This window comes from Dipteris shenzhenensis, chromosome 6 (genome assembly GCF_047967505.1).
Source record: "Dipteris shenzhenensis isolate YYH24624 ecotype China chromosome 6, Dip_SZ_1.0, whole genome shotgun sequence".
Taxonomy (NCBI): domain Eukaryota; kingdom Viridiplantae; phylum Streptophyta; class Polypodiopsida; order Gleicheniales; family Dipteridaceae; genus Dipteris; species Dipteris shenzhenensis.
The window spans coordinates 44,248,198-44,266,307 of NC_141601.1; the positions used below are offsets into that span (position 1 = coordinate 44,248,198).

The window sequence follows — 18,110 nt, forward strand, 5'->3', positions numbered from 1 at the left end:
ACTATCAATAAGAGCCATACAAATTTACATCCAGTTGGATACTTTGACATTGTGGTTATGGTCTACAGATGCATGTGTTTCCTGCATGGTGGTGTTGACACGTACAAAATGGGCCATTCTGATTTCCCACCGTTCCATTTTTTTATGCACATGAAACTTTGCAAGAGAATCTAAATCATTAGAAATAAGAGTTTGCAAGTTTGGTAATAATCAGATACTTGGATGTTTGGCAACATTCTACCTTTTTCTTATATGGAGGCACCCGCACATAGAAAAATGGGCCACTTTGATTCCCTGTCCCCTTCCAATCGGTGTCTAATGTGCATGAGACCTTACAAATACATTCAAATGACCAATGAATGAGTTGTGCAACGTGTGATTCAAATTACATTTAGACATGCAGGAATGATCCACCTATGCTTATCTTTTCTACATAGAGGCACCCACATGTACAAAAATGGACCATTTTGATTGCCCACTATTCCAATTGGTGTCCAATGCACATGAAACTTTATAGTCACATGAAAATGACCAAATATAAGATCCATTTTTGTTCCAATTCCATACTCAAACATGCAATTTTGACTACTTACTAGCAATAATTCGTCAAGTGGAACAATGATTGATTCTTAGAGGGTATATTAGGAAGCCTCACTATCGAAGAATATAAATCAATTGACTTGGTTGATGCCACTTCACCAAGTGCTATGTGATAAATCCCCCTTCCTCCCACTATTCCAATTGGTATCCAATGCACACAAAACTTTATAGCCACGTGAAAATGAGCAGATATAAGATCCATTTTTGTTGCAATTCCATACTTAGACATGCAATTTTGACTACTTATGAGGGACAACTTGTGTCAAGTGGAACAATGATCTATTCTTGGAGGGTATATTAGGAAGCCTCACTATGGAAGAATATAAATCAATTGACTTGGTTGCCGGGACAACTTGTGTCAAGTGGAACAATGATCTATTCTTGGAGGGTATATTAGGAAGCCTCACTATGGAAGAATATAAATCAATTGACTTGGTTGCCGCCATTATTTGGTCAATTATATCATTTTCCTTCACCAAGTGCTACAGGATAAATCCCCCTTCCTCCCAACTTGATATTCAAAAGTTATCACTAGGAATTCAACATTGATAGCATACCATTAGGAGAGTTATTAAGTTGAGAGTGGCCCCTATAAGAGAATCCAAATTGATTGAGGCCAAAACTATGTGCAACCATGGGGGTTACTCAATCTAGATTGTCAAGCGCTATTTAAGACTCAATGCATGGCTTAATAGTTAAGAAGAAAATGTCATAATTAGAGAGTAATTAGACCAAGCTTAGACTTTGGAAGAAAGTAAAAACACATACCAAAGAATCTTCGAAAAATGTGCAATGGTGAGATTTGGTTCAAGCAACAAAGTCACCATCGTCATATCAAGTTTAAAATAAATATGATTTCAATTGTGGTTGAATCATATAAGCTTATATGTTTGTGGAAAAATATAAGGACGTACCCTATAAATCTAGCAACATGCTTAGAGCACGACCACATGGACCGCTAAAATCCACCAAAACCTTTAGTAATAGCTCGAGCAGCTCCGTTTTCAAATTGACAAAGAATTTGAGCTCCTGGCCACATGATCAAGAAACGGCTGTGGGTGTGGGAAGGAAACTTGCAAGGCATACTGATCGATGCAACTTACAAGGTCTCATAACGGGGGGTTTATGCCACCTCTGTTCACCCTCCATATTGCTATTCCCAAACTAGATGGCCATCAAGGCAAAATTTAAAAGGATGATCAGTGCATGTGGCGAGACTCCTGAACTCAGAATCTACGTTCTCTCATTTTGGCATTGCATGTGGCCGCACTCTTTAGACTTGCTCACTAGAGGGAAGGAGGAGGCAAGAATCTTCATTTTCACAAGTAAAAATATTTCGTGAAGTGTGTAAAATCTTTTAAATTTAGGCAAAAAATCTACAAATGCTGTACTTCAAAAAATTTGAAATCCAAGTGTTGTGATGTGTTGTTTTGTGAACAATAATGTGTTTTCCTAGTGCCAAGTTCCAATGGGTTGATAAAAATGATGCCGGAAAGAAGGCTTCGAAGTTGACAACGAACGGGGCTTCAGTTTTGGAGTATTAATAACAGCGCTCATCGCGATCCAACACCTTCAAAGTTCAGAGAGACATTACTGTAATCAAGAATCACCAGTACTTCATTTCCGCTCTTCTCCCAAAGATTAGACCAATTCAATGCGCAGTGCTGCGCCCAACGAGGATTCAGATCTTCTCAGTCTCAGTATTAACGCTTCCCATTCGCGCATCGCAAATTCAATGTGAGAAACGATGGTCTACATCATCGGCTTTGTTGGTTTTCCTGCTCACCGGCAAAATCTTATCTAGAATTCTTCGCTGCTCACGGATCCTCCCTTAAAATACGTGCCCAAGCCTGTACTTGCCACTGAGGTCAGTCCGCTCCTGCTTCCCTTTCTTTCCTGTCCCTTCAAAAGTTTGCGAACTCGGCACTCGCAATTGACAACCTGTTTCCAACTCGTTTTGGCTATGGAATAGTTTGGATTAGTTGAATTTTGCACATCCATATATGTCCTCCATGGATATACATACATTTATACTTTCGTTTAAAACAGCTGCGATTATCATAAGCACTTCAACGACGCGTTAACGACGCTGCGAACAGAAGACTCAGACGAAAGAATTTGGACTCCATTTTGAATACTTGTCGTAACGACAATACATGAAATCTTTCCTCAAAGAAGGAAGTCCCCGAATTAGCTACCACCGCAGCTCGTTTACAAGCTTTCTACCATCGCTTCATGCAGTCAACAAGCCGGGTAGCTTACTAGCTCTTCGCTTAATTAATCAGCGTGCCGCTTAAGTAAAAAGACTGCATTGATGCAAAACTAAGTTGTATGACAGGCTTCCTGCCATTTAAGCGCAGGAAAACTTCGCAGATATTTCTGTGACGCATTCGACAGAATTCGGGTTTATCGTATGCAGATGCTAGCGCGATCTGCATCCCAGATCCGACATACTTTTTACATGGGTTTAGGGAGTTCGGAATGGGTCCCGTTCTGTTCCAATTAGACTTTTGAAGCATCACTGTTTGATCTCCCTATGCACAAAATTTGCCCATCAGCCTCATCGAGGTGCAAGCGCTCCCGTTGGTAACATGATCTAAATCTCCATTTCCCATTTTCTTTTCCTTGCAGCTGTGTACGTGCAAACACAGAGATAGCTAGCGTCTGAGTCGCTGCCGCTACTTGATTGGTACATAGAATCCACGACATATCTCGTGAAACCTCCGCAGATATCGTCTGATTTCTCCTCCGGCGTCGTAGCTTCAACCGTAGTGACGGGACTGAGTGGCAATTTTGATGATGGGGTTGAGGTACCGGGCATCGGATCTATAACCAGTTCCTCCAACAACTTATGACAGCACGAAAACCTCTCCTGTAGTAGTGGAACACCAAAACAATTTAGTGCAATGTTATTTCAGTCGACGGGCACAAGACTACCTTGAACTGTGATCACTAGTAACATGCTTGGGTAAGACTCACGTCATTTTGAAATATAGTTTTCGCTGCAGTTGCTTTTAGATTCTCCACCTGCGAGGGAACGAATTCTTCCAACGCACAGTACATTGCCGTGGCGGCAAGCACGGACGGACGAAAGTCGAGAAACTTGGCTTCTGTGAAAGGAAAAATTTAAAATTTTCAATTCAGGATGGACTGGCACAGCGCGCGTTGGAGCAAGGTCATCGATGCGATACACCAGCAAGGAGCATTGGTGCAATATTCCTAACCTATAAGAGCTCCGATAATCAGCTCGGATGTTCGCGCGAATAGAGTTCGTTGCAGATTCTCGTTTACGTTCAATCCGTACAATGCCAATTCTACAAACGAGAAGGCTGTGACCGATCTGAGCTTCCACTCCAGCGTGCTCAGGACTATCATTTCCATCCGTTGGACGGTTGCTGAGTCAAACGCGTTCTCCATAGCACCAATCTGCAGTAAAATGAAATTGCATGTTAGCATCCGGAAAAAACCTAGAGCCTTCAGCTGGCTTGAGATGTTTGAAATTAACGTTTATACCTGTAAATCAACAAGCTGGGGAACCACAACCTCCTCCATTTTTGCAGCTATGGAAAGGCAAGCGACCGATAGTAATTCAAGCATCCACGTTGTCCATACCTGCAAAGTAATGAACGTGGAATCGTTATTACATGTATATTCCGACTACAGTAGAGGATTGACATGTAACATTCTGCACGGCACGATGGTACTACCTTGGAAAGATTCCTGGCCAGGTAGCGATCGAGGTAATTAACAGCCAATGCAATCGTCACGCTGCTAAAATTGAAGCTGCTTTGAGTCTGAGGAGACAGGGCACAAGGTTGGAATTAATTGGCGTATCAACAATGATGTGCGAGATGCAAGAATGTTCGGGGTACTAATCATCTGAATGTAGCACCCATGGTTAATTTAAAGCTGGAATCTTCTTACCTCTACTAGCCACCGGATTGCTCTAGACCTTGCATCGCATATGGAGCTTGATAATCGCAACTCAGCTAAGTAATGGTCGTGCGGCAAGTATTGGGCTTCTTTCTCTAGCAGAAGATCTACTTCATCCTCCTCGATAGTTACAAAGGAGTTAGTGAAGAAATCGTGGCTGCAATTACTGGGAGATTCATTAGGGGAAGGGCTTTCATCGCAGGGCGGCCGAAGGATTCTCCAGGGGCTCCAACTGATTTCCTCTCCGCAAAGAAGATCCATGGGGAGTAAAGGAGAGGTGCGGCTGGAGAGGGGTGGAAGGGAAGGAGCAGGTGAGAGAAACCTTCTTAATTCGAGGGAGGTGATGGGGAGGAAAGGTGTGAAGGCCTAGGGGAGGGGAGGGAGGCTAAGCAAGGGGAGGGGAGGTGGAGGGAGGGGTATATAGGAGGAGGGGGTGGGGAAGCAATGAATGGGAAGGCAACTACGTGGGTACTGAGAGAAGGATGATGGGGAGGAACAACTTTGAGAGAGGAGAAGTTAGTTTTAGGAGGAGTTAATAATGACAGGGAAAAAGGAGGATGGATGGAGGAGTTAGCTGTAACTGGCGAGATGAAGTGTAGCTGAACTGAGCTGAGCTCAAGTGGCTATGGCGGAGCAGCTAGATGAAGCTCAAGAGGCTATGGAGGAGCAGCTATATAGATGAAGCTCTAGCTCCTCTGCAGCTAGATGATGCTCTATAGCTCAGCTCGAGTGGCTATGGAGGAGCAGCTAGATGAAGCTCTATCTCAAAGAGACTATGGCCGCTAGATAAAGCTCTAGCTCAGTTCAGCTCAAGTGGCTATGCTTGGAGGTTGCTTGAGACTTCGAGTGGCTATGGAGGGGGGAGCTGCAGCTTGGAATTTAAGTGTGAACGTTGCTGCCAGGGACATTGGATTTAAGTGTGGACACTGTCAACACTTAGTTACGCTTGGAATTTAAGTGTGAACGCTGTGAACAATGAACTGTCAAGTAAACTAAGCTCCTTCTAATGAAGTACTAGTATAGTGGGCTGAGCTCGTTTTAGCTCATCATCTCCATCCTCGGAAGTGAAAATCTGGCAGAGAAGGAGCACTTGCCGTGTCAGGAGACGATGCTGATGAGGGGGCCAATTGCAACGGCACAGACTGTTGAGCCCAACAGGATTATTGAATGCCAACAAGTGACTGCACACACACACAAGAATGAGAGAGATAGATGGATCATGGGGGCACTCTTTGATTCCCATCACTAGAACCCAGGAGCAATCCATCCCTTTTCTGTTTTCTTTATAGCAGAGTTTCTGCCCCGGAAGCACTAGTTCTGGATAGATAAATGGCCCTTTCTATATATATTTTCTCACGGTCCCCATGACGCGTTTGGTTGGTTGGTTGGTTGGTTGCCTTCCTTGGCCCCTTCACGCCTTGTTTTTTACACTCTTTGATGTAGAAGTTGCCACCTGTTTAGACATTCAAGGTCCTTGTAGCTCTCCTCGTGTGCCCTTGAATGCTTTGCTTTCATTCTCACTCCCCTTGTGTTTCACTAAGTCTTGAGACATGGTGCCACTACTCGTCTTTTAGCCCTCTCCCTCTTGGGGAAAGGAGATTCTCTAGTTGGAAATGTCTCGTGTGATTTTCCCAAGTGTGTTTTCTATGTTCTCAAAGTATTTTTCCTTGCTTTTTTTTGTTAGTTGCTACTTTATAGACACCCCCCCCTAACAGCATTGATTTCAATCACTAAGGAAATGCGAAGGCTGCATCTATTTCCCCACTTATGGAAACTACCAGACTTCATGGCAACACTAATAACCAAAAAGGCTTCTACTCTCACACTACAATCAATTCTTGATGGTTCCATAGGTAGAATTTGTCTCATCATCATCTTCATTATCTTCTCATCTCTCTCTCTCTCTCTCTCTTATAAAGAATGCCCACAAGGTAACACTAATAACCAAAAAGGCTTCTACTCTCACACTAGAATCAATACTTGATGATCCCAGAGGTAGAATTTGGTCTCATCATGATCTTCATCATCTCTCTCTCTCTCTCTCTCTCTCTCTCTCTCTCTCTCTCTATGTCAAGGATGCCCATAAGCATTCATATTATTTTGCTTCAACCCCTAAAGCATCAAATTTCAAATAGCCTTTACGTAGCAAAATATACAAACGTCCTCCCATTGATCATTCACAAGTAACTACCAATCATCCATCCAACATCCATCACTAAGATTGTAATACATCTACATGCAATTCAGGCAAGGTTTCCCTCATTGTACTTTATTATAGTTACCTTACGCTTAGTTCAAGTAGCCTTGAACCATAAGACACGAAACAAAATCAAGCCCCAATCAAGCTATGTGACATGTCACCTCACCCAAGTACACCTTCTATCGAACACACTCCCACACACAAGTTGCATTTCCAATTCCCATGCATTGATGTGTTCATACAACTCCCAAAAAGGCACACGATGAAATTTCCTTGAATTTAAAAAAAAACCACCAAAAAGCATACAATAAGGCCATTCTAGCCAAAAGCCTTTCTCCATGGCACATTCCTTTGAAACACATCCCCAAAAAATGCCTCTGTCCACTATATTATGGTAATTTCTCGAAAATAGGCTACCAAAATCTTGTAAAACAACTTCACAAACAAAAGATCTCACTATCGTCACCCGTCTGCCAAAGCAGTTGCTAAGAGCATGATCAATTGGGGCTTTAAAAAATTGCATTAGAGGAAAAGCATCACTTTGCTTGAAGCTACATGGAAAATCTTGGTTAGCTCGACGGCTTGAGAACACATAGCAACCACATTGCAGTTGCCACCCTTTACTCAACAGGAAGGGCTATCGTAGAGTGATTTTGCTCCATTTTTGCGAGAAAATCGTCGCAATAGGATTGTGGCATGATAGTGCCCCATAACTCGAAGTGCGAATAATGAGAAGGCTCGCTATCTTAGAGTGATTTTGTTCCATGTTTGCAAAAGATCGGTGCAATAGGATTTTGACATGATAGCACCCCATATAGCTATGACTAAGAATAACGAGCCAATAATCGTTGGATATCGCTTTTTTGTAGGTGAGGCTTCTTGCTTAGTGTGGGAGAACATTCTTTAAAAGACCAATGCTAATGCTAATGCTAATTGCTAGGTGAGGCTCCTTGCACAATACATGAGAATAATCCTCTAAATGTTAAAGGCAAAATGGTTTTTCCGTCAAAAAATGAGATTTGTTAAAGAAAACTAAAACATTGAGACATATATCTATGCGTATGCAAGGAATGCAACTCTTGGCAAGAAGGTGGAATGAGCAGAAGAATTCATGAGGCTAGACTCCAATCTTGCCCCACAAGGTGGAAAAGGACAAAACATTCATGAGGCCAAGTGCAAGATTAGAGCATGATCATCTAGAGCTTAGAATGGTTGCACATCATGCCCATGCTTCGGAAAGGGGAGGGAGAATCGGTGCATATCATCTTAGCAACGTTAGAGCGTGTTGACCTGAAGGTGAAAGATCGAATTGATTGATGAGGGATAGGCATGTCTTGAGAGTGCTTAGCCCACCCTTATTGCATGCGTGGCCTTAGAAGCCAAGCCATTTTTCAAGCTCCTATGGGTTATCTTGATCTACGTGTCATCATGCTCTTAGTTAGAGCAAGGTTAAAGTGAGTTTGTAAGAGGTGGTTCCCACGATGGGCCAGGCCAGAGAAAATGCTATGAGGGACGGCAATAGTAATAAATTTTGGCGGTTGGGTAATCCAACACCAAATCAGAGAGCTACAGTCAAGTGTAGCCCCATAATGCTGACTCGAAGAGCGAAGTTTTGGCTCTACAAGAACCGAGCACATATATGCCCGTTTTTTGTCCTGGGTAAATGAAGGGGAGCCTGCTCTACACAAACATATATATCTTGGCAAATATGCGAACGCGAGAACCACCTCTAATAGGTATGCCACGTGGCAATGTAGAATACCACGGAAGGTTGAAGCCACGCTGTTGAAATCTAAATTTGTGGCGATGCATGGCCAGATTTAGCGGCGCACGAATCCAGCAACTTCGGGGGGAAGGGGGGCCAAATTGGCCAGTAAACGCTCGCCGCCGCTATATTCCCGGCCACTTTTGTACATGACAGCCAAAGACACGCCGTCTGGATTAACACTTAAACATGCCTGTTTTAAGCCTCCTATTATCTCTCTAATCACGCCATCTGTAACGACAATAGCACGCCCGGTAGCACGCCCGGCATCGCCATTAATCTCCTTTGGCCTTTCCTCGTTCCGTTTTCAACGTTCAACGGCCACATTCCAATCTCCCCAGCTTTCATTCATTCTTCTGCGTTGGCAGTGAAGTTGCACTGTTGCAGTTCTGATCCTTCATCCAGTTAAAGTTAAAATTTGAAAGTTGAAACTTGAAACTATGCTTCTTCTTCTGATCTGCAGCCTCCGTACTTAGCTCGAGCGCTTCGTAATCTGTCCATCTCGGATGCAGCATTCATATTTTGGCTTCTCTAGCTCATTTTGTACCGCAGGAGAAGCCCCGCATTTAATCGCTCTGGCGGTGCCATTGCGAGTGTTTTATTCGTAGTTTCGTACTCTCCTGACTAGGATTCCGGAGCGTATTCTGCTCAATCTGCTGGGGCCTGGAAGCGGCCGTCCAGGATCTTAAAGAACGTCCGGCCTGTGCCTTTAAGTTGCCGAACAGGAGGGCCCTTCCGAAAAGACTTCCCGACGAATCCTAAAGGATTTTTAATCGTTCTGAGGAGATTTGGGTCGCAGCAATATAGAACCGGACGACCGGACTGACTGGGGAAACAGGAATCTGCCGTGAGGTACACGCGAGAGCTAGCATCTCGTGCCGGGAAGTTTGAATTGATTCTGGGTCTCGAAGACAAGGGTTATTTCGTGGTCGGCGGCGGTGCTAAAGGGCGAGAGGCCATCGCCGTGAGGACTCATCAGGAGCGTAGAAGGGTGCGTGAATGCCATTCAAGCGGCCAGCCAAGAGCCCAAGACGAAGACGGTGGCTTTGCTTCTACAATAAAATTTCTCAACTTCGTTGCCCTTCGTTGCCCAATTTGTGTGGATGACCATTGACAATGACGCTTCCTTCATCACCCATGGGATCTGTGTGCGTGAGAGAGAGTACAAGCTGATGCTCCTCTCTAGCCTTTGCTTAAATTGAGATTCAAATGCTTAAGAGAGATTCGATCTCCGTGTGAGAGAGAGTACAAGGTGATGATCCTCTCTTGCCTATGCTTAAATTGAAATTCAAATGCTTTAAGGGAGCTTGAATCTCTTGCTCATCGAGTTACACAAATGCCAATGCTTTAAGGGAAGCTTGAATCTCTTGCTCATCAACACAAATACCAAAGCTTGGATTTAATTCTCCCAATGAGACTCTATCTCCTTCAATTCCCCCAAAGAACTCTCATTGGAGCACACTCCAAAGGAGCTCCCAACAAAGTTCACAACCATCATGCACTCTCTTTAAGAGTTTAAAGGAGGACATCATGCCTATTTCTCAAGCCAACTCAACCTCACTAGATATCTCTTAGATCATGCACTCTCTTTAAAAGTTGAAAGGAGGACGGCATACCTATTGCTCCCTCTCAAGCCAACTCAACCTTACTAGATATTTTACATCACATGAGCATGCGTATGTTTTACATGACCTCCAAAAATTGAGGTAAATGCCTATATCTTTATTTATTTTTGTGCAAAAGGCCAATATTAAACAAGATGAATTTCATTCATGTGGCTTGCCTTAGATGTAGTGCGAAAAAGGGGCGAATTGAAAGCTAAGAGAGAGAGAGAGAGAGAGAGAGAGAGAGAGAGAGAGAGAGAAGAAAGAAGAAGAAGAAGAAGAAGAAGGGGAGAGAGAGAGAGAGAGAGAGAGGGGGGGAGAAGAAGAAGAAAAGAGAGAGAGAGGGGGGGAGAAAGAAGGAGAGAGAGAGAGAGAGAGAGAGAGAGAGAGAGAGAGAGAGAGAAGGGGGGGGGGGAGAGAGACAGGGATACAAATAGCAAGTGAAAGTTAGCCCAATCATAAAAATCCAAATGAGAATTTCTAAAAATGAACATTTTTTACTTCTCAAAGTGGAACCCCCAATTAGACCTTCCCATGGGTCAGGCAAAAAATAGTACCTTAAGGGACTTTATATTTATTAGTGTCATAAAGTGACTATATTAAAGAAGACTAAAGAAGACACAGCTAAGCAACGAAGGCATTGTCTCTTTTATATATGATTTTGTATTGTCATTGTGTGTAACCACACACATTCACTACCCATGACAAGTCCCAAGGATGTTAGAATACTAAAGCTAACTCAACATCTAGTTTCTATGACAAGGCAAATATTTCGAGTATTTGTATTTGCATTTCAAGTGACACATGGTTCTGCAGACTACATGCCAATCCCACATGCACCTTCAGTAACAAAGATCTAGAGACAGGGTCCACCACCTCTTTTAGGGGTGTCCTATTGTGAAGGAGAGATGGTTTAAGCTTGAGAAGGCGATTCGGGCCTCGAGATTGATGCACAAATTTACCATAGGCCTGCATTGGAGATCGGCACTACTGGGCGAGCTATTCAAGTTGCCCTCCATGCTTGCAACTGCGTGGCCTCTGATTAGAGATGCTGTCTTCTTGGCGGCATGGGAGGCAAGGAATCGGTCCATTTTCAAACATCCAATAGTGGAAGGGTATAAGGGCTTGGTGATCTCTACAGGGGTGGCCCTCTACCTATGTGACTTTAGCATCTTAGCCACCATAGGTAGGATCTAGTGGTTAGTCACACCTCCTAGAAATCCATCGTCTCCTAGTGTAATGCTGCACGAAGTGCAAGTCCCAAGCATCCAGATCCCCTTTGGACCAAATTTTGTAACCCCTCCTTCTTTTGTCTCTTAATGCATTTGTCCGTTTCTTTTTTTTATAAAAACATTAGTTTCATTATTTTTTAATGACAATGATTTATATCATTTAAAGAAAGATTTGTACTCACACACACACACACACACACTTATATAAAAACTTTATAAATTAATTTCTTCTTTAATTAATATACTCCTTCAAATGCAACTTTAATCTATTGGTACATTTCCATTAAAACTGAGTTAATGCATTATTTATTAGTGCTTTCCTTTGTGAAATCATTATATTTTATATGCTAGAATCTGGAGGGATGTTCTGGTTTCTAGGTAAAGTGATAACAAGCTAGGGGAAACATGCATTACTTGTCTACCCAAATTAAGCTATATTGTTCTAATATATGGTTTATTTGGATGGTGGCAAGTAAATGGACCTTGACCTTGGAGCCTCAACTACCTGATAGATTAGACACTTATTTACTCCATTTTTGTATTTTAGTAGGGTTTGATTGTAATAATACATTTGAAATTAAACTTAATTTGAGTTCTTCAAGTATTTATTCTCCATATCTGAATTATTTCTAGTCAATGTTATTAAGCTATTCTATGACTGAGTTGATTGTATGGTTCATTTATAGATGGGATTATTAAATGTACACACACACATTGATCTCCCAACTAGCCCTTAGTCGAGCTAGTACCATACAATCAGCTTTCAGTTTAGTAATGGCTACACTTTCCTTTGATTTCTAACTATTGATTTCTTGTGCAAAAACATTGGATCGAACCTCTTGTGAATTTGGAGTATCCAACACTTATAAAAACACTTTTCCACTGATCATACTTATCCATTTCTACTGTACAAAAGTCACTTAGCATTCTATTAGGTGGGGAGTAAGTTCCACATGGTGAGCTTACTCCCCACTTGGTCCATGTGGTCTTGCCCTCTGGGTTGGGGGTGGGCCACACACACACACACACACACATACACACACACACACATTTGGATAAGTAAAAATATACACACACACACACAAATTTTTTTAAATTAATATCTTCTTTAATTAATTTATTCCTTTAAATGCACCTTTAATCTATTGGTAAATTTCCTTTAAAATTGAGTTAATGCATTATTTATTAGTGCTTTCCTTTGTGAAATCAGTATACTTTTATATGCTAGAATCTGGAGGGATGTTTTGGTTCCTAGGTAAAGCGATAACAAGCTAGGGGAAACATGCATTACCTGTCTACCCAAATTAAGCTATACTGTTCTAACATATTGTTTTATTTAAATGGTAGTAGCCGGTAAGTGGACCAGGACTAGGACTTGGAGCTTGGACTACCTGACGGATTTGACACTTATTTACACTACTACACACGGACCCTATTGCGACGTTTACGTACCGACGTTTAGCACGAGCGGGGTGCTAATCGTCAGTATGAAAAGTGCGTCCTGTAAAGCGTCGCTATATAGTGACATTAGATAAACGTAGCTATATAGTGACTATTACAAAAGTTGCTATATAGCAACTTATGAGTGTCGCTATATAGCGACACTGAGATACTATTTTATAGTGATGTTTTCCAGAGAGGTTTATATGAGTAGGCCTTAAAAGTTAGTTTTTTCCAATGACAATTTTTTTAATTTTCATACATGTTTGATCTCATAGAGAATAAAAATATGAGAGCATGTACATCAAGCCTTTGAAGCTCATATATTCATGTCCAAGTTTGAGATGAAAAAAATCAATGAAGAGCATTTACATCAACTGTTTCATCTTGAGCCAAGTCTAAGGTGCCAAACAAGTCTATCTCCAACTCTATACCGAGTTGATCTCCTATATCATCATCATACTCTAGCATCGTACATTCACCTAAAAGTACTTGATCATCTTCTTCAATAAAGTGTGGTGATTCTTGATGATCGTTGTCTTCTTCCTCAATATCATGATCTCCATCTTCCTCCCGTGCGATGTCATTATGCGCATCTTCCTCTTGGCTCATATTGCGATTTTCATCTTCTTCACTAGATTCATTAGGATCAATTGGATCCGGCATTGGTAGTGGCATCTCCATATCCACATCTCTATCTTCAAAAATTTGCTTACTTTGTGGTGCAACTTGGATCACGTACCACCATCTTGGATCAGAACGATCCGGATGAAAAACCACCTATATTGAAGATGGGTGCCAAATGTCGTCAATTATATATATGAAATTATGCTCAAGTACATGTATCAATGGATCTTTAAAAGCGAAAGCTTCGATTAATTAAATCATTAGTATGCACCTACTCACACTGCTCGGGAAGAAAAAAGTATCACTTTCATCGGTCCAATGTTTGGTGGAGTCTATTGCAAAGAAACCGCTACTATCTTTTCTCACTGTCGCATGGGGACCGTTGTAAAAAGTTCTAAACCATTTTACATCAAGAATGAACATACTAAATTGTCTGAAATCAACTTCATAGATGTCGCATATGGTTCCACAATAATCCAACTGTGAGGAGAGAAGATTGGTATCCGAAGCACTTGCTCGGCTATCTTGTGTGAAGTTAGCCATGACTCCACATTCATACGTGACTCTCTTTGAATCGATGCGTTCCACGTGAAAATGTCGTCCATATGATAATAATGCACTGTACTTTTTGTACTGTAAAAGAGCATCATTAAAACAATGAAGATGCATCTATTTTATAGCGTATATTGCCACAAATAATTACTTAATTATGTCAAGAGGTAAGAAACTTACATGCACCATACATCCAGATGATAACTCTCACTCGCGCTCGTTTATTATCTCTCCGTCGCGTTCGGCTTTACATAGAGCCAGTTGTAGCCAATCAAGTGACATGTGAGTGGGGAGAAGAGCCAGATCCCATGGATATGGTTGCGATCACCTGTACATTACTCTGAATCTCATCCTTGCATTTATTCTTTCTGCTTTGGCCACTTCATATCTCTCAATCCACTTCTGCATCTCAGGGCTATTGAGGATACAGAACTTATTGAATTTCTCCATTTGCTCTTTGCTCATCTTTCTTTCAATCTCTTTTCCTTGGGGAACCTCGCCAACGATGCGATCATCATCCTTGTCATGCCAAGCTTGCGGCATATCGGGATCTGTGGATGCAAGAAACTCTGTGATATAAACTAATGACTCTTGCACAAGCCATCACTCTGCCATGCTTGCTTCTGGTCTTGCTCTTTGTCTTACAAATCCCTTTAAAGTTTTCATAAACTGCTTGAGAAAAAACATTCATCGACTATGAACGGTACCTGCAATAGCCACCTCATCAACTATGTGCACAAGCAAGTGGACTTGAGTTGTCATAATGCTCGAGGGAAAGTGCTTCTCAAGCAAGCATACGGCTTCGATGGATTCCAACCTAGCCTTCTCGATGCTCGATATGGAGATCTCTTTTTGAGATATCCACCTATTTCACATGTCCATGTAAGATATTTTCATAATCAGTCTACAGATTAATCAACTTAAATTGAAGAAAATGCAATCAATGCGATTTGATAGTAAGCATACCTCACAATACCACAGATCTTGAATATAGCATTTCTAACATCTTCTTGTAAGCACCCGTTTATTGTAATTGGGAGGATGAACTATCAAAGCAACAAAGAAGTCATGTCAACAATATAACATAATCATAATTACGCTAATGCATCACGATTATCGGTACACTAATTCTGCTTAGAATACCTGTAAGACCTTGTGCCAATCATGGGACTTGAGCCCACTAAGGTTATTGTCCTTTGAAAATACTCCTTTCAAGCAACGCATGTACCCTGTCGGTGTTTGAAAAGAGGCAATGTCTACCTTGATCGCTGCCTCCTCCCTCGTAGAGAGGATCCACGTTGCTTTCGGGAGGACAACTTTTCCCGAAGCATGCACTTGGGGCCATAAACGAGACATCCTATTCATAGCATGCAAGTCTTCTCGCACTCCTCTCGAGTCTTTGGAACCAACCAAGTGTGCCCAAATAGTAGCCCCCACATTCTTGAAGATATGCATGGGATCCAAGAGATGATTGATTTGTAACTGACCCCAATAAGGAAGCTCGTGATGATCGATAGCCTCTTCATACCAGGAGGAGGTTCCTCTCCATTCGCCCTCCAAGCTTGAATCCAGTCACTTGCCTTCAAATATGATGGTGGTGGATCAAGCTGACCTCCACGTGCGAGATGGTCGAGCGGAAGGTATCGAGCATGACCTTCTTCCTCATATGTTTGCAGTAGCTTGCAAGCGATTCCAAACCCGGTCCACAAACAGGACAAGCATGTACCCACTTGTAACAAGTCCTGCATGCGTGCATGAATGTGTTAGTATAAGACATGCGTGCGAAAGAGAGTCATAAAAGTATAATCCCTCATTATACATGTAGAGACACAACCACGTACCTGCGCACTCTCAATATCCTGGGTAGTCATGCATGGTCCACATCAAGATACCCCTGACCAAAATATCATTGGTATGTCTATGAGCTCTGGAAATATCAAAGACCTGCACTCCTCTCCATAATATATGTAACTCCTCTATCAAAGGTGCCATGTACACGTCCATATTTTTTGCCTTGTACTTTCCTGGCACAAGTAGTGCAAGCATGAGGTGTCCCTTTTTTATTGTTAGCCATGGTGGGATATTGTAATTCACCATGACTATAGGCCATGTCGACCAAGATGTCGAGCGTAACCCGAAAGGATTCACGCCGTCCATGGCAAGCCCAAGATGTAAGTTGCGTGGCTCCCTCGCAAAGTCCAGCCACTGATTATCTATGTGCTTCCAAGTTGCACAATCTGTGGGAATCCTCAATGTGTCATTGTTGGACCGATGAGATGCATGCCATGTCATCAACTCTGCTATGGATTTGCATCGAAACATGTGTTGTATTCTTGCAATGATGGGAAAGTGTCTCAAGACCTTTACTGGTATCTGCTCACCCTGCAAGTCATCTCTATATCATTGTTCCCCACACTTTGGACAACTAGCCAAATCTCCATGCTCACGACGAAAGAGAATACAATCATTATGGCAAGCATGGATGGTATCATAATCCATACCCACCGTTGTTAGCATCTTTTTCGCTTCATCTCTTGATGCAGGCATGGTATTTGGTGCAGGCAACATCTTTTGGAGCAACCTATGACAATTTAAACATACATAGGCTTTGAACAATGATGATTTAGTATACACTATCCAAATTCAAAACAAACATGATGATTCTCAAAACAAACAATATCCAAATAATGAGTCAAATTAATGCAAGAGCTAACCTCATTAAGCCCGAGACACTTGTATCCGACCACCCATACTTTACTTGCAGATTCAAGATTGAGAGACAAGCATGTAGTTTAGACATCCTAGCGCCCTCGTACAATTGTGTTGATTGTAACTCTCGCATTTTGACCTCAGACTCTGACATCACATGTACATGGGATGTAGTGCCCCTAAAAATAAAATCCATCATGTCGACCATACCCTCGTCATCATCTGGGAGACTATAGTCTTGCTCAAAGTGTGAAGGTATATGCATACCCTCATCAGCCTCCTCATCCTATTTTAAGATTTCATGTAAATATAAGATCTTGTATTTCCTGGTATCCAATAAGACTGCGAACTTAAATAGCTTTGACTTACTGATAGTCCATCAACACGTGCAACACCAATGATGGATACTGGTTCGGGCTCCTCCCCATACATCCGCAAGTGGTGCATGATAATATGACGTTGATGTCGTACTTCTCGCTTGCAATGAGTGTAATGACAGTATAACCTCTCCGTAAGCCACTTTGTGCTCCCGAGCGTTGGCGCATCATCGGACGAGCTTCCACTCGTCCCTTCCATCTACACTTATAAAATCACAACATAAGTTGCAAGAAAATATATTAACAATTATAAAATAGCATCTATGAGCTTCCCTTCAACTTAGAACAAAAAGTGTCTTAAAGCGTCGCTATATAGCGATGTTTTGCTCTGTTTTTGTCGCTATATAGCGACACTTTAAATTAAAAATGTCGCTATATAGCGACGCTGTGGGTTAAAACCGAAACCCAAAGCTATGCGCGGTGCTTTCTTTAGCACTCTCTAATCTTTCAAGTAAACAAGGCAATCTCTCCTCCCACCTATTTCCAATGACCTCCCACCTATTTTCGACAACCTCCCACTCTATTCTCCACTCCTCACCCTTCTCCTAGCTCTTGTGCTCCCTCTCTACCCTTCTCACTCTTTGGTTTCTTGAAAGGAAGTTTTTCAAGAGGTGAGTCTATTTCAACAATGTAGGTTATTTGTTTGTTAGCTTTAGTTTTGTGAGTGCTTCTCCTTGTATAGCTAAACCTATAAACTAGTTTTCATGCTTGTTTTCAAAGGATTGAAACAAAAAACGAGATTTCAAGAAAGAAAGAAAGAAGACTCACCTCCTCTTTCCCTTTTTTGTATTTCTCTTCCTTCTCTTTCTCCTTGTCTCCTCAATCTCCTCCTTTCAAGAAGTTACTTTTGTAATCTCCTCCTTCCTCTAACATCTTATTTAAAAAATGGTATGTTTCCTCTCTTTTGTAGGGCTAGTCCACAACACCGAGCAGGACGTACTATTTCAGGTAAATGCTTCCTCTTTTTTCCATTTGTTATTTTTGTTATTTGCATTGGCCTGCAGCTAGCATTGTAGGAACCCTCTCTTCCCCTCTGTTTCCTCTTCTTTCCCTCTTCTCTCCTCTTCTTTC

At 41.9% G+C, this 18,110-nt stretch overlaps 1 protein-coding gene across 1 annotated transcript; it reads right to left on the reverse strand.

Moving 5' to 3' along the window:
- Positions 1–2,785: 2,785 nt before the first annotated feature.
- LOC147901214 (cyclin-D2-2-like) lies at positions 2,786–5,341 on the reverse strand. The gene is made up of 6 exons (XM_087376278.1): positions 4,525–5,341; positions 4,308–4,394; positions 4,114–4,212; positions 3,825–4,026; positions 3,580–3,710; positions 2,786–3,472 (listed from the first exon to the last, which is right to left on the reverse strand). The coding sequence occupies exons 1-6, from the start codon at positions 4,792–4,794 to the stop codon at positions 3,197–3,199; spliced, it is 1,065 nt and encodes a 354-aa protein (XP_087232404.1). The 5' UTR covers positions 4,795–5,341; the 3' UTR covers positions 2,786–3,196.
- Between the last annotated feature and the right edge of the window lie 12,769 nt (positions 5,342–18,110).